The sequence below is a fragment of the Pan troglodytes genome, chromosome 6, assembly GCF_028858775.2.
Source record: "Pan troglodytes isolate AG18354 chromosome 6, NHGRI_mPanTro3-v2.0_pri, whole genome shotgun sequence".
In the NCBI taxonomy this organism is placed as follows: domain Eukaryota; kingdom Metazoa; phylum Chordata; class Mammalia; order Primates; family Hominidae; genus Pan; species Pan troglodytes.
The window spans coordinates 12,593,436-12,615,449 of record NC_072404.2 but is presented as its reverse complement, the minus strand read 5'-3'; the positions used below and the strand labels follow the sequence as shown (position 1 = coordinate 12,615,449).

The 22,014-nt window shown below is 44.8% G+C and overlaps 2 protein-coding genes across 8 annotated transcripts in view; one reads left to right on the top strand and one right to left on the bottom strand.

Moving 5' to 3' along the window:
- EIF2AK1 (eukaryotic translation initiation factor 2 alpha kinase 1) overlaps positions 1–22,014 on the bottom strand; it is a 79,165-nt gene that overhangs the window by 1,161 nt on the left and 55,990 nt on the right. For 3 of the 6 annotated variants that reach the window (XM_063814021.1, XM_016946022.4, XM_016946024.4), the window contains exons 6-14: positions 21,121–21,201; positions 19,608–19,707; positions 17,973–18,033; positions 15,929–16,256; positions 13,571–13,682; positions 12,435–12,535; positions 3,933–4,047; positions 3,630–3,712; positions 1,743–1,976 (exon numbers count right to left, since the gene is read on the bottom strand). In XM_063814021.1, coding sequence (XP_063670091.1) covers positions 1,743–1,976; positions 3,630–3,712; positions 3,933–4,047; positions 12,435–12,535; positions 13,571–13,682; positions 15,929–16,256; positions 17,973–18,033; positions 19,608–19,707; positions 21,121–21,201 — 1,215 coding nt within the window. The remainder of the gene's footprint in view (positions 1–1,742; positions 1,977–3,629; positions 3,713–3,932; positions 4,048–12,434; positions 12,536–13,570; positions 13,683–15,928; positions 16,257–17,972; positions 18,034–19,607; positions 19,708–21,120; positions 21,202–22,014) is intronic. The other 3 variants (XM_063814022.1, XM_016946023.3, XM_063814023.1) reach the window with 1 other exon arrangement.
- Positions 5,457–11,565, top strand: ANKRD61 (ankyrin repeat domain 61). 2 transcript variants are annotated; one of them, XM_016958661.4, is made up of 3 exons: positions 5,457–6,607; positions 7,856–7,953; positions 10,457–11,565. In XM_016958661.4, the coding sequence occupies exons 1-3, from the start codon at positions 6,392–6,394 to the stop codon at positions 11,397–11,399; spliced, it is 1,257 nt and encodes a 418-aa protein (XP_016814150.1). In that variant the 5' UTR covers positions 5,457–6,391; the 3' UTR covers positions 11,400–11,565. The 2 variants fall into 2 exon arrangements, with proteins under 2 accessions (XP_016814150.1, XP_054511494.1); XM_054655519.2 differs by having other exon boundaries at positions 6,305–6,526.

Genomic DNA, 22,014 nt, shown 5'->3' with positions numbered 1-22,014 from the left:
GTACAAACCCAGCTAGTTTCTGTATTTTTAGTAGAGATGAGGTTTTGCCATGTTGGCCAGGCCGGTCTCAAACCCCTTACCTCAAGTGACCCACCCGCCTCGACTTCCCAAAGTGCTGGAATTACAGGTGTGAGCCACCACACCCAGCCAAGGTTTCATTTTATACAAAAAACTTTTGCAAGATAGTAGAAATCCTTACCATAAATACTAAATAACTATGGTCTCTAATAGCTATCTTAACTGAGCATTAGAAAATCCCCTTCATATGTGAAGATAAATGTTTATACTTGGTTTCAAGAACCACATCTGTGGCTGGGCATGGTGGCTCACACCGGCTAATTTTTCTATTTTTAGTAGAGATGGGGTTTTACCATGTTGGTCAGGCTGGTCTTGAACTCCTGACCTCGTGATCCGCCTGCCTCAGCCTCCCAAAGTGCTGGGATTACAGGCGTGAGCCACCGCACCCAGTGCTTGTAACTCATAGAGTAGACAGGTGGTGGGGAGTCAACCTGCTTACGTGGACAATGAATACAAGCATGCTACTGGTATTCAACCTAGTGCTTGATACAGTCAGGGAACTCTGAGAATGGGTTTAAATATTTTGTTTGCACAAATATGAGTCTAAGCTCAACTATTCACTGAAACAGGGTTCACTATTTATACTGAGACGGAGTCTCGCTCTTTCGCCGAGGCTGGAGTACAGTGGGGTGATCTCAGCTCACTGCAACCTCCGCCTCCCGAGTTCAAGTGACTGTCCTGCCTCAGCCTCCCAAGGAGGTGGGATTACAGGTGTGCACCACCATGCCCGGCTAATTTTTGTACTTTTAGTAGATGGGGTTTCACCATGTTGGCCAGGCTGGTCTTGAACTCCTAACATCAGGCAATCCTCCCACCTCTGCCTCCCAAAATCCCATGCCTGGGATTACAGGCATGAGCCACCCCGCCTGGCCAGGATTCACAATTTAAACAAATTCTATTTTAAGCTTCATATTTTCCTCAGCATTTAAAAAAAAAAACATGTACAGAGACCATGTCCAGGGCAGCAGCTGCAGCCAGACCCCCACGCCAGGCCACCCCTGCCTCTCCGCGGTGGTCCAATGACTGTGTACTGCACAGGGAATGCAGCACCCCTATCGGGCACACTCTTCAGCACTACCCGGGGAGGTACCAGGATCATGTACAACTCGAAATTCCCGATAAGAGTGCTGAACTCACCAGTGACCAAAACACCCTCAAGGGACCCGCCCACCACTTCCGGGGTCACCAGCCCTGCCAGTGATGAGCCCCCGACAGACACTCAGACAGCCCAGAACAGCAGGCAGGTGGTGAAGGGTCAGAGTTTGACCTGGACATTTAAAGGCCTAGCCATGAGAAGGGGCAAACCCTGCAGGCCCCTCTGGCCTTTCCGGGAAGGAGTCTCACCCACCAGGCCCCAGGAAGCTTTCCTACCAGCCTTCGCTGTGGGGTTGGCCCCCAGCCCTCCGCTCCTCTTTGTGAACACCAGCAGATACCTCCTGTGCCTGCTGAGGCCACAGCTGCTACCCCAAGGGGAGTGAGTCCTGCCAGCACACCCTGCAGCTGAGTGCCAGGAAGTGGACGAGAACAAACAGGCCCCACCTCCAGAACCATCATCTGGCTCTTCCAGCCCCAGCCTCCGGGGGCACCACCCAACCGCTTCCTTCCCCAAGAGAGGCAATAAAAACCACCTTCACTCCAGGACCAAGAGAAAGAAAAGCACATACATTTCCAGAATTTTGGAAAAGTTCACTCTGCAGCAGCTGAATGGCAGATGGTCTCTGCGATGAGTTCCTTCTCGTTAAGTGCTGGATATACTTGGCTTGCACTGGACACCTTTTACGGAGGGATTCCGGCAACTGACCAGTTCTTAAACCTGTTAGAACTTCTGCTCGCTCCATTTCTGTTCCAAACGGCTGAAAGAGCTCTAGCAGGATCACACCCAAGCTGTACATATCTGACTGGAAAAAGAAAAAAAGGGGGAACTCAGTAGTGAAATACAAAGTTAGAAGAACGTTTCCATTTCCTTGTTCCACCCTCCAAACAGGAGAGGGTTTCTAAGAATGAGGATATACGGTCACCCACAAGGAAGGGAACAGAGCAGGATAGCTCATCAGCGACGGACTTTCACAACCTCAAAAAGGGGCATCCGTGGGCACGCAGAATGGATGGTCAGGTGGAGGGCAGGGATAATCTCCACCCACAGCAGTCACGACCATACAACTGTCTTCAGCACCCCTTAACAATCCAGGCCTGACCCAGGCAGTGACGTGAGCTCACGCCTGCTAGTGTCAGCTGCGGGGGAGCCAGAGGGTCGCGGGTTCTCCTCCGGTCTCACCTCTGCCTCCACTCATTCTTACCAAGTGTCCTTGGTGACATTTAACAAACTGCATAAAATCTGTGATACTACTCCTAAAAGCAGATTTTTTAGGAAGGTCTTCACTAAACAAGATTTTAGGGGCAGCCATCATTTTTTCTGACAGCTCTTTCCTAATCACTAAAAAGCTCAATGCGCCATCAAAAGGAAGAAAATTTTACTAGCCTGTTGTTTTGAAAAATGGATTTTAGCATTTCTTCCAGGAACAAGGGAGATTCAAACTTTACAGCATGTTCGTTCTATTTCAAGGGGAGTCAAGGGGCAGGCTTCCCCTTGGTGTTTATTTACCAAAGCTTGAAAAAAACCAATTAGAAGAAAGGCTGAAAACAGGCTTCCATGAATTCTAGCTTCCTGAGGTGAACAGTGATGTTTTAAAGGGAAAGCTCATTTCAAAATCGATTTAGGCCAGGCGCAGAGGTTCGTGCCTTAATCCCAGCACTTTGGGAGGCCAAGGGAGGAGAATCATTTGAGGCCAGGAGTTTGAGACCAACCTGGACAAAGCAAGACCCATCTCTACAAATAATTTTTTTTATGAGCTGGGTGTGGTAGCACAACTCTTGAAGTCACAGTTACATGGGAGGCTGAGGTGGGAGGATCACTTGAGCCCAGGAGTTGGAGGCTGCCATGAGCTATGATGACACCACTGCAATCCAACCTGGGCAACAGAGCAAGACCCTGTCTCAAAAACAACAAATGAACAAACAAAAAAATTGTGACATCTGTGGATTTTGAAATGGTAAAGTAGGCAACACAGAGTCTACTGAAAAGTGAGGTTTCTTCTTAGGACAGTTTGATCCAGTTAATTATCTACAGTACTCAGTTATCTCCAAAAATACCTCTATGACAGAGCTTCTGCATTTCATTGTACTGTTTGGTTTTTTTTTTTTTTTTGAGATGGAGTTTTGCTCTTGTCATCCAGGATGGAGTGCAATGGTGCAACCTCGGCTCACTGCAACCTCTGCCTCCCAGATTCAAATGATTCTCATGCCTCAGCCTCCAGAGTAGCTGGGACTACAGGCATGTGCCATCACACCCAGATAATTTTTGTATTTTTAGTAGAGACCAGGTTTCACCATGTTGACCAGGCTGGTCTTGAACTCCTGACCTCCGGTGATCCACCCACCTCGGCCTCCCAAAGTGCTGGGATTACAGGCGTGAGCCACTGCACCCAACCCTGTATGGTTATTTAAGACTGCAGAATAAGTTGAATGAAAGGGCAGAAAGCAACAAATACTACCTTGGCATCATACTCAGATCCTTCCAACTGTTCAGGTGAAGCGTACAGACAAGTACCCACTCTGGACGTATGTGTTGGTGTTCCTATCATTTCAAAAGCCACATATTAAACATTGCAGTTAGCACTGTCAACATTAAAGAACATTTACTATGAGCAAGCAGTGTAGCTCCTAAGAGAACAACAGTTGCTTTGTATCTTTATCTTACCTTTGCTATTAAATCTTTATGATTCTCTTTAAATACTAACATGTGCAACCATGTCTTTTGCTTATGCAAAGAAAACAAAACAAAACCAAAAACTTACTCTTCCCGTTTCTGTTGGTCCAGTCTGTGTTCTTCTGTAGGATGTCTGTGCAGGCCAGACCAAAGTCTCCTATTTTTACTTGCTGATCAGGGCCATGAAGAAAAATATTTCTTGGCTATCAACAAACAAAACAAGTCAACTCCTTGGCTTTCTTAAAACAAATAGTAAAATCTTGTAAATGTTTTTAAGTGTTTGGAACTCAGGAGCAAGCAGCCCCTCAAAAGTTAAATATTTGAGGAATAGTTCCCAAATTTGCCTACACATCAGAATCATCCAGGAGTTTTAAAAATCTCAACATCTGGCCGGGTGCAGTGGCTCATGCCTGTAATCCCAGCACTTTGGGAGACTGAGGCAGGCGGATCACCTGAGGTCAGTAGTTCAAGACAAGCATGGCCAACATGGTGAAAAACCGTCTCTAAAAAATACAAAATTAGGTGTGGTGGCACGTGCCTGCAATCCCTGCTACTAGGGAGACTGAGGCAGAAGAATGGCTTGAACCCAGGAGTCAGAGGCTGCAGTGAACCAAGATTGTGGCATTGCACTCCAGCCTGGGCAACAAGAGCAAAACCCTGTCTCAAAAAAAAAAAAAACCTCAACATTCAACCATTCCCCAGGCCAACTGCATCAGAACTCCTGCGGGTGAACGCAAGCATCAGTATTATTAAAAGTCCCAAGGCTATTCTAAATTTGGAGAATATTAATGTAGAGCATGCTTTGTACACAAGTGCTTCCCAACCCTTACTGCACATCATTACCCAAGAAGCTCTTAGAAATGACTGTCCTCGGCCGGGCACAGTGGCTCACACCTGTAATCTCAGCACTTTAGGAGGCTGAGGCGGGCAAATCGCCTGAGGTCAGGAGTTCAAGACCAGCCTGGCCAACATGGTGAAACCCCATCTCTACTAAAAATACAAAAATTAGCCAGGTGTGGTGGTGCATGCCTGTAATCCCAGCTACTCGGGAGGCTGAGGCAGAATTGCTTGAACCTGGGAGGCAGAGGTTGCAGTGAGACGAGATCGCATCACTGCACTCCAGCCTGGGAAACAGAGTGAGACTCTGTCTCAAAAAAAAGAAAAGAAAAGAAACGACTGTCCTGTCGAGTCCAGAGACGTGATTTTCTATGTGTGAGAAAACATTTTAAATGGCTTTTTCAAGGCATGATAAATCTAAGCACCGGCAGCCAGCCTGCAAATGTAACAAACCGCATGGCTCATCCACCTGGAAGATCACAATAAGTGAACAGGATGTAGAGGAGTCAGCCCATAAAAGGGAAGAAAGTTTCATTATTGGGAAATCCAAACTTAAGGGGGGAAGGGACCAGGGTATAACCTTCTAAGGGGATAATGCAACTTAGGCGACGTCTGGGAAGATCATAACCCTGTAGTCCTTGACCAGTGAGGAACTGAGGTAGGGTCTTGCATGCTAGGAGATAAATTACCTGTTGTAACTGCCCTGGGTGTACCTGCCTACCAGACACGTGACCTTGCAAGAGGGCTATTAAAAGTCTCACTTTCACTGTTCTTTGTGCCTCTAAGTTCACTCTTTGGGTTTGGACGGGTAAGCATGTTTCTCGCACTACAAAAAATCTGATTTTTTTTTTTTAAGACAGAGTCTTGCTGTGTCGCCAGGCTGGAGTGCAGTGATGCCATCTCGGCTCACTGTAACCTCCACCTCTCAGGTTCAAACAATTCTCCTGCCTCAACCTCCTGAGTAGCTGGGACTACAGGCGCACGCCACCACAGCCAGCTACTTTTTGTATTTTTAGTAGCGACAGGGTTTCACCATGTTGGCCAGTATGGTCTTGATCTCTTGACCTCATGTTCTGCCCGCCCTGGCCTCTCAAAGTGCTGGGATTACAGGCATGAGCGACCGCACCCAGCCAACTTTGATATTTTTTAAAAGCTCCCAGATAACTCATATGTATTAGCCAGGGTTGGGAACTAATAGATCACACTAAATGGCTTTATTTAAGCAAAGAGTACAGACCCAAAACATCTCCCAAACTATTCCTATGCCGGAGAAAAACTGAACCCATAATGGGGAGAGGGAAGATTCTATTATAATAAAAACTAAAAAATAACTTAGGTTAAAAGTTTTCTTACTTTAAAAGTAATAATTTTAACTTTGTATTTTAATGTATAAATTCCTCTGTTTTAGCTTTGATCATTGTTTCAGCTACACTTGAACTGGAGAGAAATCAGAAATAAAGGTGTAAGATGATAGCTTGAATATGTTTTTATGATAGAGTAGAAAACCCTAAAAACTGCTGACATTTGACATTCTATGATCAAGGAACGAAGTCTGGACGCTTGGTTCCAAACTGATGGATTGCCTTCACAGATCCAATTCTCGACAAATTCTAGAACAGTTCTAGAACTGAACTGAAAGAATCATCACAAAGAGACTGAAACTGACCAATTCCATAACAACATTTTCCCCTGAAGTCTTAAGTTTTTCTCATGGGGAATATAACCAGGAAAGGAAGCAGAGACCTGGTGGTTGACAGTGCCAAGTCCCTGGAAGATGGCCCATCTGCAGCACTTCACTCAAAACTCTATGAAGCCATCATGAGAGAAGACTGCACTACGATCGAGGTACTCCTGAGAAATCACCCTGTCAACCAGCCCATCACCATTCTGCCCAACTCCACCAGCAACAGATTACTTCTGACCCAGGTACCCTCTTTTCTGCTCAGTCACTTCTGGAAAAAAGTCAGGCTGCTTAGAAAGAAGCATGATCTAAAGCTGGTGAACCCACTAAGCTCACGGCCCTTATGAGAATGAGACACGACTCCAGCTCACTCCACACACACTGCAGTGCTCCCCAAAGCCTGCAAAGCCTCCCCTACACATGTCACACACAAACCAACATGAGAAAACACCAGACCCTGTGTGACTGGAAGACCATTCATGTCATCTCTCAAACATACCCACAGTGATGATCTCCATGTGGTCAAATTAGTTTTTCCCTTTTTTTGGCCAGACGCAGTAGCTCATGCCTGTAATCCCAGCACTTTGGAAGGCCGAGGTGGGTGGATCACCTGAGGTCAGCAGTTCAAGACCAGCCTGGCCAGCAGGGCAAAACCCCGTCTCTACTAAAAATACAAAAATTAGCCGGGCATGGTGGCAGGATACTGTAATCTCAGCTACTCGGACTGCTGAGGCAGGAGAATTGCTTGAACCCAGAAGGCAGAGGTTGCAGTGAGCCAAGATCGTACCACTGCACTCTCTAGCCTGGATGACAGAGCGAGACTCCATCTCAAACAAACAAACAAAAAATAGTTTTTCCCTTTTTAATATACACATTTTCATTTTCTAAATTTTTATACAATGATTATTACTTTTACAATTAAATTCAAAAAGGAAGTCACCCTCCCTTGTACCCTACTGTCTTATCTTGCAGCCACGGTGTGAAACCACTACTTACATGTGTGTATTTTAAGAGCTGGCACAAACAGCTCTGCTAATCATAGACAGGACATATGGTGCGTTATATTTGAAAACCCTGAAGATTCAGGTTTTACTGCTGATAATACGACTTTGGCAACGACACAGCACCTACTTGTCCATCACCCTGTGGGTTAATTTAAGGACTAAGTGACTTCATAGCAAGTACCCTTAATATCACACCACAGGCTCTTCTGAAGAATCAACTTTCCAAAATTTCCAAAGCTTTTGAGTGTTATTTCTGTTGGCTCAGTAAATGTGCATTTCTGTGAAACACAGATTTTATAGGATGGAATTCACTGAATTTTGAGCATTTAAAACAGGTAGTAGAAAGGAAACTTTCAATGCACATACCAGAAAAAGAGTGAGCCAATGAGACACTAAATAAATGTATTGCCTTTGAAATGGCAAGCTAACACAAACAGTATTTTTAACTACACAGGGCCACTTGTAATGTGTTTTGTTTTCCCTCCAAAGCCGACAGAGTCTATCATCCCCATCCATCTTGCTGCCAAGTACCACAAGGCCCAGAGTCTGCTCTGCCTGTTACGGCACGGCGCTGACCCAGAAGTCAGGTAAGTTAACTCCACCGAAAATCATTTCTTTTTTTTTTTCTTTTTTGTTTTGAGGCAGGGGTCTCACTCTGTTGCCCAGGCTGGAGTGCAATGGCACAATCTCGCCTCACTGCAACCTCTACTTCCTGGGTTCAAGAGCTTCTCCCACCTCAGCCTCCCGAGTAGCTGGGATTACAGGTGTGCATCACCATGCCCAGCTAACATTTGTATTTTTAGTAGAGACAGGGTTTCACCATGTTGGCCAGGCTGGTCTTGAACTCCTGGCCTCAAGTGATCCACCTGCCTCGGCCTCCCAAAGTGCTGGAATTAACAGCCCTCAGCCACAGCACCCAGCTTCACTGACAATCATTTCTAAGTGAGGATATACCTGATATAGATTTTTTTTTCAGTTCATACATTTTTTCCACTTATGTTTGGACTTGTTCGTTCTTATGAATGAACCAATGTCTTTACTGAGTAGATGAGATACTCTGAAAAACTGAGAAAAATGCAACATCATAAATATTTTGCCAAATTAATGCACATTCTGAGGATTAAGAGCTCAATGGTGGTGTTGTGAGGAATGCAGTAAAGTCCTTGCCATGGCCTTCAATAAGTTTAACCACCAAAGTTAGGTGTGAAAAATAAAATATAGGTAGACAATGGATTTTCTTTATTTTTGGTTTTTGTTTTTTGAGACAGTCTCGCTCTGTCGCCCAGGCTGGAGTGCAGTGGCACCATTCTCCTGGGTTCAGGCCATTCTCCTGCCTCAGCCTCCCAAGTAGCTGGGACTACAGGCGCCTGCCACCACGCCTGGCTAATTTTTTGTATTTTTAGTAGAGATGGGGTTTCACCATGTTAGCCAGGACAGTCTCGATCTCCTGACCTCGTGATCCGTCCACCTCAGCCTCCCAAAGTGCTGGGATTACAGGTGTGAGGCGCCACGCCTGGCCGACAATGGATTTTCTTGTTTATGACTCTCCACTAGAAGGTAAGCCGCATGAAAGAGAAGTCGACCTTGTGCACCACTGTATCTCCAGCACCTCAACCAAATCAATGCCTGACACTTAGCAAGTGCCCAGTAATACTATCTGAGTGAATGAAAGAATTAAGTAGTATAGGCCGGGCGCGGTGGCTCATGCCTGTAATCCCAGCACCATGGGAGGCTGAGGTGGGTGGATCATGAGGTCAGGAGTTCGAGACCAGCCTGATGAAACCTCATCTCTACTAAAAATACAAAAACTAGCCAGGCATGGTGGCGGGCGCCTGTAGTCCCAGCTACTCGGGAGGCTGAGGCAGGAGAATCGCTTGAACCCGTGAGGCGGCAGTTGCAGTGAGCCAAAATCACGCCACCACACTCCAGCCTGGGTGACAGAGCAAGACTCCATCTCAAAAGAATAATAATAATAGAACTTCTTGCCCCAAATCCTTACCATGCTCCAGAAGAACCCACCTGACCTGTCTTGCTCCCAGCCTCTCCCTGAGCACCCCACCCCAGCTCTGCAAGTCCTCTGGAAGTCCCTTCCACATCTCAACCATCACAGACTCGCCCCATTCTCCTTAGGGGACCCTTTCCTACCCTGCACACTGCATGCGCTATGTGAGGCTTCTGCATCTCTCTAGAACTCTGCCGGCTTCCACTACTTACTGAGCTGTTTCACTGTTTCACATCTATCTTCCCTGCTAGACTATAAGCCCTACAAAGGTAGGGGCCACCTGCTGTTTCACCATATCCATAGCCTAGGGCCTCACGCTAAACAAATCTATGTGAACTAAAATCATTTTCTAATTTCAGCAGAGCAGTTAGATTTACATAATAAACCTTCCTTTTGCTCTGCCAAAACAAAGGAATTTTTGAAAGCGCTTCTGAGATGAGGGCCAAGTTGTAAAATGCCCGTTCCACCTGGCCTGGAGCAGGGAATGAACTTCAGAATGACCACAGGTCTTCAGATTCAACCCCTGTCACTTCTGCTCCCTACACACTCACGCAGAAAAATGTCGGGTAGGAGAGCAGAGACAGAGCCTCTAAGAAAGGAGTCAACGGGAGTTCGGGCCTTCACGGCTCACTTCTGTGGCAATAACAGATCACACTCAAGTCCACACAATTTCACAGAAAGCCAGTAACCCAGCCCAGCACTGTGTGAGGTGCCAGGCTGCAGAAATCACTAAGATACAGCCTTGAAGGGACACAGCCCTAGCGGGGACGGCACAGGTAAAACAGGCTACTCCAAGAAGCTGGGCCTTCTTCACAACATTGTATAAAAGTGAAAATAATTTTTCAAAAAAAAAAATTATATATATAAAAAATGAAGCTAGGCCCCATCACGTAGTGATGCATCCCACCACATCCCACGAAAAACCCTGGGATAGCCTGAGAAACTACCCAGCGATACAGATTTTGAAACATGTCCTTAAGGTAATTGAAGGGTCTTACTTTAAATACTGGCTTCTTAAGCATTAACTGTTCACGTAGAGCCGTTCCCACTGTGAATTCAGTGTAACGTGTAATCAATACCCATTCTAGGGACACGACAGGCCTCACCACACTCAACTTAATGCTACTGCACTGGCCAGTCACTTCCACCACGTGGGCAAAACCAGGCAACAGAACGCACAGGATCCTGACAGACATTCAGAATAGCAGCATCACATGTCTCCGCATCTTGTGTGCGCACGGAGCTCAAGTTAACGCTCAAGGGGAAATCAGCAACAAACGTTCACCACTCCACCTGGCCATAGCATATGGTTGCTATCCAGTTCTCTCCATTTTGACCCAAAATGGTGCCGATGTCAATGCTATTAATGAAGCCAGCATGACACCCCTTCACATGGCCGCAAACATGCTGAATAAGGAGATGATGGAAACGCTCATTGCCTATGGAGCAAACGTCAACTGTGCTGTCTCTTCCACGGGGAACACGCCCCTGAAGCTTGCAGTGTGCACTGCATCAAGCAAAGCAGGCCGACTCCTCGGGGCGGGGGTCAGCTGCATCCGTCTGCTGCTCACTCACGGAGCCAAAGTCAACGCCCAGGACTACAAGGGCCAAACAGCCATCCATGAGGCATGCTTTGGAGGCAGAGAGGCAATCATCAATCTCCTGCTTGAATTTGAAGCAAATGTTAACATTTTAACAAGAAACGGGGAATCTCCAATTTATATGTACCTTCAGCGCAGTTTCAATGTAAGAGATACGGCACTTCTGGCCAAGCTACTTTATCACACTTATCCTCTGAGAATGACCAATAACCGAGGAATTCTACCTGCAGGAATCATGCTACCAGAATTCCGCCTCTTAAGGGACACCCTAATAAAGCAATCGCAAAAACCTTTATCCCTACAGGGTATCTGCAAAAGAAACATCAGGAATATTTATGGTGAGAAATACAAACAGCACTTGAAGCAATTCCTCCCAGTGACAATATGGAATTCTGTCTACTGCTGTTATGACTTGGCATATACCTCTTGAAAGAAGACCTCCCAGTTTCACAGCAGAGGGACTTTCAGCCACTCAAACTGCATTTTCTGGCTAGACATGTCCCAGAAAATGCTTCACCTATCACCTGTGACATCCCAAATGTACAAACTACTGATTCTTGAACATGTTCCAAAATACAAAGTGATTTGCCTATTAACATTTTTGTTCCTAGGTTTTTTTTTTCATGCCCTTTCCATGATTTAACTTTGGGCTGAAAAGTAAGCAAATTAATTTAAATCTCTTCAGCCAAAGACACAAATATATTTTCTCTCTTTCTTGATAGCCTTTTGTGGATAAAAATCAAATAGTCTTTATATAGACTTTTCTAAAACAGCAAAAAAACTTCCGATTTTGTTAAACTTTAAGATGAATAATTATAGAAATAGAGTTTACCTCTAAGTCTGCAATAATAAATGAGCATTTCTGTCAGCACTAAATACATTTAGCACCCCTGATTATAGCAGTACTCAGAGCACCTGAAAAAAAGTACTTATACTCCACGGAGGATTCAAAAGCCCCAAAATTACTACTTTAAAATTCAACTTATAACCAAGTGCAGTGGCTCACACCTGTAACCCCAGCACTTTGGGAGGTCAAGATGGGAGGATCACTTGAGCCCAGGAGTTCAAGATCAACCTGGGCAACATAGCAAAACTCCATCTCTACAAAAAAAAATTTAAAAATTAGCTGGGCATGGTAGCACATGCCTGTAGTCTCAGCTACTAGGGAGGCTGAGGTGGGAGGATCGCTTGAGCCTGGGAGTTGGAGGCTGCAGTGAGCTGTAATCGTGCCACTGCGCTCCAACGTGGGTGACAGAGCGAAATGCTGTCTCAAAAAAAAAAAAAAAATTCAACCTAATGTTTCCATACTCTGGATCTATCGAACAATGACTTCTCTGACAGTAATTATAACCTCCTAAGCAAATGAACTAGGACATGTAATCTTATTTAGTTTAATCAACCAACATCAAGTCGTCCCTGATACAAAGCTCCCACTGCTTTCAATGATTTCATCGCCCCCACTTACCTTCAGATCTCGGTGCACAATTCCCATGTTATGTATGTAAAACACACCTTCTACCAATTCTTGAAAAATTTTTGTTGCAACATTGGCCATAACATAAGGACCTTGAAGTAAAAAAAAATAGTTTTATTTCTCTAATTTTTTTACTCATTACATGGGCATCTAAATATTAATGTCATTCTAAATACATTAACATCTGACACTTAAGAACAATCTAGATTTTCAACAAAGTCAATGCTGCAGAATGGTCTAAAACCTAGAAATAAGCAGGAAGGGTTCCTCAGCTGGCAAAGAAACCATCACAAACCAGCACCCAACAGTTGATGGACTTTGTCAACCAGAAACAAAGTACCTCTAACTTCAATCACAGCCCTCCCCTGTATTAATGACTTTTTAAATAATTCTCGGGTATCAGGCAACTAGATTCGATAAAGTTTAAGTTCCCTTGAACCCTTGACATTCTGGGATTTAATGCTAATAAATCTGGTATCCTAGCCCACAGTGGATTAAAGATATTATTACAAATAATGGAATAAGAAAAAAGATAAAATATGTTAGCTCCAGGAGTATGATTCAATCATCTGGAATGCCTCACTTTCCAAAAATGACACAGCATATGGCCCAAAAAATGTAAGTAAATTAATTCATCTATTAATATGATGACATACATTTAGAGGATGGAGAGGTTTTACAGGACTAACACAAAAATTGATAAAGAAAAAATTCTGGCCAGGTACAGACGCTCACGCCTATAATCTCAGCACTTTGGGAGGAGAGGACAGGAGGATTGCTTGAGATCAGGAGTTGGAGACCAGCCTGGGCAGGATAATGAGACCCTGTCTCTACAAAATTTTGTTTTTCAAAATCAGCCAGACATAGTGGCATGCACCTGTAGTCCCAGCTACTCAGGAGGCTGAGGTGGGAGGATCGCTTAGCCAGGGAGGCCAAGGCTATAGTGAGCAGTGGGTGTACAACTGCACTCCTGCCTGAGCAACAAACAGAGCAAAGCTCTGTCTCAAAAAAATACAATAAATAAAAAATAAAAATGAAAACAAAGCACCTGGAGGCAACTCCTACATGAAATGGGGAAGGTGTGACTGTGTCTATTTCCCGGCCCGGCAGACCCAGACGGTACTCACAGGCAGACTCGTCCACATACTCCCGGCCCCGCTTGTTTCTCTCGACTATCCAATCCCACAGCGAGAGCTCACACAGCTGCATCTGGATGTGCAGCATCAGGTGGTACTGTGCCTAGGAGAGGACACAGTGATGGCTCCCATCTTTGCACGATTCACTCGCATTATTCATTTAGCCAACAAATATTCATCTGCCTATTCTGGGCCAAGAGAGTAGGCCTCTAGGGAAGTCATTAAACCTGTGTGGACTTCTCTTTGCAAGACAGAAGTGTCCTCAGGACACAGGCCCACCCAAGAAGCCCAAAGTCTAATGAAAGTGACAGATAAGAAGACTGATAATTAAAACAGGGTGTTGTAATACCAGCAGAAGGGGGGCCAGGCTGAAGTCAGGCAGGGGTCCAATGGCAGAAGCTCTCAACTGTGACCCGGAGAAACTGGTCCTGAAACTGGTCTGCTCGCTACATAAACAGTTTTTAAAGCTAAGAGAAAGCATCAAAGAATGGCTGTATGATATTCTACTACTCTATATATTTCTACAAAGTATATATACTTTGTCTGGCTTCACGTTGTACATAACTAATAACTTATTCAATAAAAAGTTAAGCAAACACTAAGCTTACTGTAGCCCACTGTATATACCATCTGATTTAGGCATCTAAGAAAATTTTCCAAATAAAATACAGAGAAATGAAATGATTCTGATTAAAAGTCCCCCAAACTCAAGTCATCCAGATTCAGGTGAAAGTGTTCAAAGTTCTAAGTTTCATAAAAAAGCACAGGCTTAGCCAGGCGTGGTGGCTCACACCTGTAATCCCAGCATCTTGGAAGGCCAAGGCAGGTGGATCACGAGGTCAGGAGTTCAAGACCAGCCTGAACAACATGATGAAACCTCGTCTCTACTAAAAATACAAAAAAATCAGCCAGGTGTAGTGGCGCGTGCCTGTAATCCCACTACTCAGGAGGCTGAGGCAGGAGAATTGCTTGAACCTGGGAGGCGGAGGTTGCAGTGAGCTGAGATTGCACCATTGCACTCCAGCCTGGGTGACAGAGCAAGACTCCATCTCCAAAAAAAAAAAAAAAAAGCACAGGCTTGGTAGGATGCAGTGGCTTATGCCTGTAATCCCAGCACTTTGGGAGGCCGAGGCAGGTGGATCACCTGAGGTCAGGACTTTGATACCAGCCTGGCCAACATGGTGAAGCCCTGTCTCTACTAAAAGTACAAAAAAATTAGCTGGGCATGGTGGTGGGCGCCTGTAATTCCAGCTACTCGGGAGGCTGAGGCAGGAGAATCGCTTGAATCCAGGAGGCAGAGGTTTCAGTGAGCCGAGATCATGCCACCGTACTCCAGCCTGGGTGACAAGAGCAAAACTTTGTCTCAAGAAAAAAAACACAGGCTCAGAAACACATATTCCGTGACAAGAATTAATTCTGCGCTGTGTCTTTGTAGATGGTATATACAGTTTTATAATCTTAACAAGACAGATTATGTGTAGACCCTGACAATTTTCATGTTTTTAGTTTTATTTTTTTATTTTTTTTGAAACAGAGTCTTGCTCTAGTTGCCCAGGCTGGAGTACGGTGGCACAATCTTGGCTCACTGCAACCTCTGCCTCCCGGGTTCAAGCGATTCTCCTGCCTCAGCCTCCTGAGTAGCTGGGATTACAGGCGCACAGCATCATGCCTGGCTAATTTTTGTATTTTTAGTAGAGACGAGCTTTCACCATGTTGGCCAGGCTGGTCTTGAACTCCTGATCTCAGGTGATCTGCCCTCCTCGGCCTCCCAAACTGCCGGGATTACAGGCGTGAGCCACCACACCCGGCCTAATGTTCATGTTTTTAATATTACTACTTAAAATACTGGGGAAAGCATGGTGGCAGCGTGGCCATGGAAAGAGGGTTGTATCAGTATGACCCTCAACAAGAGCCTCCTGAAAACTACAACTAACATAAAACCAATTTTAAAATTAAAAAGAATATCCCGAATACTGAGCTGCTAATCCTACTGGGACTCACCTAAAGTCATGCTGCAAAATCGTTTTGCATAAATATATCTTTATAGCATGATGCTAACATACAACAGAAACAGAGTGTGAGTGAGGCCGCCAACTCTAGGGTACACACTTGAGATGATCTGGAGCTGTAAATGGTCAGGTCGGGGAGGCCAGAAAAGGACGTGGAGGAGTTAACTAAGTGAAGAAGGGAGAACCGAACGCAAAGGCCACATGGCAAGGGGAACATGGCCAGTACAAGAGACTGAACGCAGGGCAGAAGCGCCAGAGCTGAGAGAGGGCGAGAGAAGGCCACACACCTGCACAGTCCCCAATACTGGCCAAATTAGGAGGGTCTGGGAAAGTAATCTACCTCTGTCTGACCCAAAAAGTTGAAATTTTCTTCGGAAGATTCTTCGGTGGATGTGAAACTCTCCTCTAGGTGGGAATTACGCCTGAGTGGCAGCTGCTGTTCCACAATTGAACTGGCAGACAAACCAGCCAAGCCATTTTCCTGGAGCTCCAGGGTCGACTCAAGTTCACCAGAGTCTCTTATGACTAAATTGGTGGTGTACTTCACCGACTTGTTATTCTGATTTTCAGTGTCAGATTCTCCAAAGCGTTTTTCTTTTTCTGGGGTGGGCTCAGCAAAGATAATGGATGAGCTGCTACTTTCATCATTTTTAACACCACAATGCTCTCTGAAAAAAAAAAAATAGTAAACATAAAAGTCAATGGGCCGAGCACAGTGGCTCATGCCTGTAATCTCAGCACTTTGGGAGGCTGAGGCGGGCAGATCACTTAAGGTCAGGAGTTGGAGACCAGCTTACCCAACATGGTAAAACCCCATCTCAATTAAAAACACAAAAATTAGACGGGTATGGTGGCATACGCCTGTAATCGCAGCTACTGGGGAGGATGAGGCAGGAAAATGACTCGAACCCAGGAGATGGAGGTTATAGTGAGCTGAGATCATGCCACTGTACTCCAGCCTGGGCGACAAAGTGAGTGAGACTCCGTCTCCAAGAAAAAAAAAAGTCGGCCGGGTGCAGTGGCTCATGCCTGTAATCCCAGCACTTTGGGAGGCCAAGGCAGACAGATCACAAGGTCAGAAGTTCGAGACCAGCCTGGCCAATATGGTGAAACACCATCTCTACTAAAAAATACAAAAATTGGCCGGGTGTGGTGGCATGCGCCTATAGTCCCAGCTACTTAGGAGGCTGAGGCAGGAGAATCGCTTGAACCCGGGAGGCAGAGGTTACAGTAAGCCAAGATTGCGCCACTGCACTCCACCCTGGCCAACAGAGTGAGACTCCATCTAAAAAAAAAAAAAAAAAAAAGCCAATGTACAGGTCTGGCACAGTGGCTCATGCCTATAATCCCAACACTTTGGTAAACCAAGGCGGGAGGATTGCTTGAGCCCAGGAGTTCGACACTAGCCTGAACAACATGGCAAAACCCCATCTCTACAAAAAATACAAAAATTAGCCAGACATGGTGGCGCAAGCTTGTAGTCCCAGCTACTCAGGCAGCTAAGGTGGGAGGATTGCCTGAGTCCAGGAGTTGGAGGCTGCAATGAGCTGTGATCATACCACTGCACTCCAGCCTGGACAAAAGAGCGAGATCCTGCCTCAACAAAAATAATAAAAAATAGACCAGGTGCAGTGGCTCACACCTGTAATCCCAGCACTTTGGGAGGCCAAGGCAGGCAGATCACCTGAGTTCAGGAGTTTGAGACCAGCCTGGCCAACATGGCAAAACCCCGTCTCTACTAAAAATACAAAAATTAGGCAGGCATGGTGGTGGAGGCCTATAATCCCAGCTTCTAGGGAGGCTAAGTCAGGAGGATCGCTTAAACCTGGGAGGCAGAGGTTGCAGTGAGCTGAGATCACATCACTGCACTCCAACCTGGGCGACAGAGCGAGACTCCATCTCAAAAAAAAAAAAAAAATACCAACAGGAAATATCTGAAAGGAAGAAATAATTTAACATTTTGTAATGAAAATAAGCAAAGTCTAAAATACTCCTCCTGAGCTCCTTGTAGCAAAAGACAAAGATAGCCCAATGCAGGCCAGGTGCAGTGGCTCACGCCTGTAATCCCAGCACTTCGGGAGGCCGAGGTGGGCACATCACGAGGTCAGGAGATCGAGACCACCCTGGCTAACACGGTGAAACCCCGTCTCTACTAAAAATACAAAAAACTAGCTGGGTGTGGTGGCGGGCACCTATAGTCCCAGCTATTCGGGAAGCTGAGGCAGGAGAATCGCTGCAACACAGGAGACGGAGGTTGCAGTGAGCCAAGATTGTGCCACTGCACTCTAGTCTGGGTGACAGAGCGAGACTCTGTCGCCAAAAAAAAGAACAAAAGCCCAATGCAGGTGACAAGAGGTAATGTCCTAATATGTAAAAGGACATACCTGTCCTCTTCCTGGTCGGAGAGCACTTCCAGAGATGGCAACTCAATGGCAGCTCTGTCTGCTGAATGAAAACAAACAACAATCATCTTCAAACAGCCCAGTTTTTCAAATTGTAGTCAAAGACAGAGTTAAAATATACAAATAGTGTCAAATGAGACTACAAGTCTAAAAATGTCATGACCTTCTGGCAAAATACAAAAAGTTTATTCAAATGGCACGTGTTAGGAACCGTAAAAACAAAGCCATGCAACTATACGAGGGGTCAGCAAACAGCACAGAGGACTTGACAGTAAATATTTTAGGTTTTAGGGCCCTCTGGGACTCTGCTGTAACTGAACAATTCTGTTATGGTATAAAAGCAGCCATAGGCCCAGTGGCTCATGCCTGTAATCCCAACTCTTTGGGAGGCCGAGGCTCGAGGATCACTTGAGCTCAGGTGTTTAAGAACAGCATGCACAATATAGTGAGATTCCCCATCTCTATTTTTAAAACAAAATTTAATTTAATTTTTTTTTTTTTTTTTGAGGCAGTCTCGCTCTGTTGCCCAGGGTGGAATGCATTGGCATGATCTTGGCTCACTGCAACCTCCACCTCCCGGGTTCAAGTGATTCTGCTGCCTCAGCCTCCCGAGTAGCCGGGACTACAGGTGCTCACCACCATGCCCACCTCATTTTTGTATTTTTATTAGAGATGGGGTTTCACCATATTGGCCAGGCTGGTCTCGAACTCCTGACCTTGTGATCCTCCTGCCTCGGCCTCCCAAAGTGTTGGGATTACAGCCATGAGCCACACTGCCCCCAGCTAACTTTAAATTTAAAAAGCAGCCATAGACAATATATAAATGAAGAGCCTGTGTTCTAATAAATTTTATTTATTGATATTTAAATTTTGGGCCAGGCACAGAGGCTCATGCCTATAGTCCCAGCACTCTGGGAGGCCGAGGCAGGTGGATCACTTGAGGTCAGGAGTTCAAGACCAGCTTGGGCAACATGGTGAAACCCCATCTGTACTAAAAATACAAAAATTAGCCAGGCGTGGTGGCGCACACCTGTAATCCCAGCTACTCGGGAGGCTGAGGCAGAAGAATCACTTAAGCCCAGGAGGCAGAGGTTGCAGTGAGCAAAGATCGCGCCACTACACTCCAGCCTGGGTGACAGAGCGAGACTCTGTCTCAAAAAAAAGAAAAGAAAAAAATAATTTCACATAATTTTCACAAAATCTTCTGATTTTGTTTAACTATTTAAAAATGTAAAAACCAACCAGGCGCGGTGGCTCACACCTGTAATCTCAGCACTTTGGGAGGCCGAGGCGGGTGAATCACGAGGTCAGGAGATCGAGACCATCCTGGCTAACACGGTGAAACCCTGTCTCTACTAAAAAATACCAAAAAAAAAAGTTAGCTGGCCGTGGTGGCGGGCACCTGTAGCCCCAGCTACTCGGGAGGCTGAGGCAGAAGAATGGTGTGAACCCAGGAGGCGGAGCAGCCTGGGCGACAGAGTGAGACTCCGTCTCAAAAAAAATATGTAAAAACCATTCTCAGCTTGTGGTATGTACAAAAACAAAGGCAGGCCAGATTTGGTGCACGGGCTAAAGTTTGCCAACGCTTCAACTACCATATCATCAAAAACGGCTTACCTCGTGGCTGAATCACGTGAACATGTTCTATCCACGCGGTGTGATAGCCAACAATATTGGGGTGCTGAAGACCTGCCAGCACCTTCACTTCCCGTAGGACCTAGAAAAGAAATGGAATTAGATCTGCCTTTTGCTGATAACTTGTTAAATGTTTATGCAATACTTCTTGTTCCAGAGCAAAATACAGATGGCCCCTGACTTACAATGGTATGAAGACATCACAATTTTTGACGTACTTTGAATTTTGATCTTTTCTCCAGCTTGCAGTATGCGGTGCATGAGATATATGGTATTTTATTATAAAATATGCTTTGTGCTAGATGATTCTGTCCAACTATTGAGTAATGTAAGTGTTTGAAGCACATTTAAGGTAGGCAGGGTAAGTTATAATGTTCGGTAGGTTATGCATATTAAAATGCATCTCCAATTTACAATATTTTCAATTTATGATGGGTTTATCAGGACATAATCCCATCATAAGATGGAGGACCATCTGTAATGAAAACTCCTCTGTACAAGGCATCTACACTATGTTAAAATAATAGAAATTTTTTTTTTTTTTTTTTTTGAGACAGAGTCTCACTCTGTTGCCCAGGCTGGAGTGAAGTGGTGCCATCTTGGCTCACTGCAACCTCTTTGCTGGGTTCAAGTCATTCCTGTGCTTCAGCCTCCCGAGCAGCTGGGATTACAAGCATGCACTACCACACCCAGCTAATTTTTGTGTTTTTAGTAGAGACAGGGTTGTGCCATGTTGGCCAGGCTGGTCTCACACTCCTGGCCTCAAGTGATCTGCCTGCCTTCGCCTCCCAAAGTGCTGGGATTACAGGCGTGAGCCACTGCACCTGGCCAATATAATGGAAATATTTTTGAGAAACAAATGGCAATTGTTATAGCAACTAAATAACATATTTATAGGGCACTTTATGCTTTTTATGGCACACTTATCACCATTCTCTCTTTTGATTCCTACCCCAGTCCTCCAAGGTAAGTAAAATCACTACCGTCACTACTATTTCAGGGCAGGTGACAGAAGTGGCTCAGAGGACTGGACAACTCGTCCAGAACCACACAGCATGTCAGGGAGAAGACTGACCTGGAACTGGGCTCCTGTTTTTTCATAACTAGCTATATTATATATCGATCATTTATTTAAAGAAATTAACATATTTTAAAAATTATACACATATATATATATAAATTAGCCAGGCATGGTGGCAGATGCCTGTAATCCCAGCTACTTGGGAGGAAGGAGAATCCTTGAACCCTGGGGGGCGGAGGCTGCAGTGAGCCGAGATCATGCCACTTTACTCCAATCTGGCCAAAAGAGTGAAACTCCATCTCAAAACAAAAAATAATAATAATTTAATTTTGGTACTTTACTATAACCCCATTCCTAGTAAACTGGAAATCCACACCACCTACTTTTGCCAAATATACACATATACATGTATAACTCTTTCAAAAAGAACTAAATACACAATTATTCAAAATAAGTAATTTTTAAAAATCATACCTTCATGCAAACTGTTTTAGTTGCACCCTTAATCAGGATTTTTTTTATGGCATAATACTGACCATCTAATTTATTCCTGACCTGAAAAGTAGAAGAAAAGACAAAGTATATTGTGTCATTAAACTTTAACTGAATAAAGAGGTTCTTTTAATCTGAGCTTAGACAATCCAAACTAGCCAAAGAGGTAAAATATAGCTAAAGACATGTCTCCTTACTATGTTCAGGGAAGTCAGCCGGACTAAGAGCTTTTCAGATAGTGTTGGAAGTCTAGCTCCTAAGAAGCTCTAGGCTGAAGAACGGGAATGTTAGCAAAAGGTGTGTGTTAGCTCAAAACACAGTAGTACAACTTTTTTTGGTAACACATTTTTTAATTAAAATTAACTATAGGTCAAAAATTCAAAGTTTCCAAAATCCATGTAAACAATCAACACTGTTAGAAAAACATTACAACCTGCCCACTTCCCTGTACATGACAAATGTTAAAGAAGAGTAAATATACAAGATTTCTTGGAATTTTCCTTTGAGTACGTTATATAATAATAATGAAAACAGGCCGAGCACGGTGGCTTATGCCTGTAATGCCAGCACTTTGGAAGGCCGAGGTGGGTGGATCACGAGGTCAGGAGATCAAGACCATCCTGGCCAACACGGTGAAACCCCGTCTCTATTAAAAATACAAAAATTAGCTGGGTGTAGTGGCATATGCCTGTAATCCCAGCTACTCGGGAGGCTGAGGCAGAAGAATCGCTTGAACCAGGGAGTCGGAGGTTGCAGTGAGCTGAGATTGCGCCGCACACTCCAGCCTGGCGACAGAGCGAGACTCCATCTCAAAAAAATAAATAAATAAAAGAATAATGAAAACAATATCTGAAAACACAATTATTTAGGGTAGTA

Coding starts and splice junctions, on each gene's coding strand:
- ANKRD61 (XM_016958661.4), top strand. CDS start 6,392: ATGGGGAATATAACCAGGAAAGGAAGCAGAGACCTGGTGGTTGACAGT. Junction 6,608..7,855: donor ACAGATTACTTCTGACCCAG/GTACCCTCTTTT, acceptor TTCCCTCCAAAG/CCGACAGAGTCTATCATCCC. Junction 7,954..10,456: donor GGCGCTGACCCAGAAGTCAG/GTAAGTTAACTC, acceptor TACCCATTCTAG/GGACACGACAGGCCTCACCA.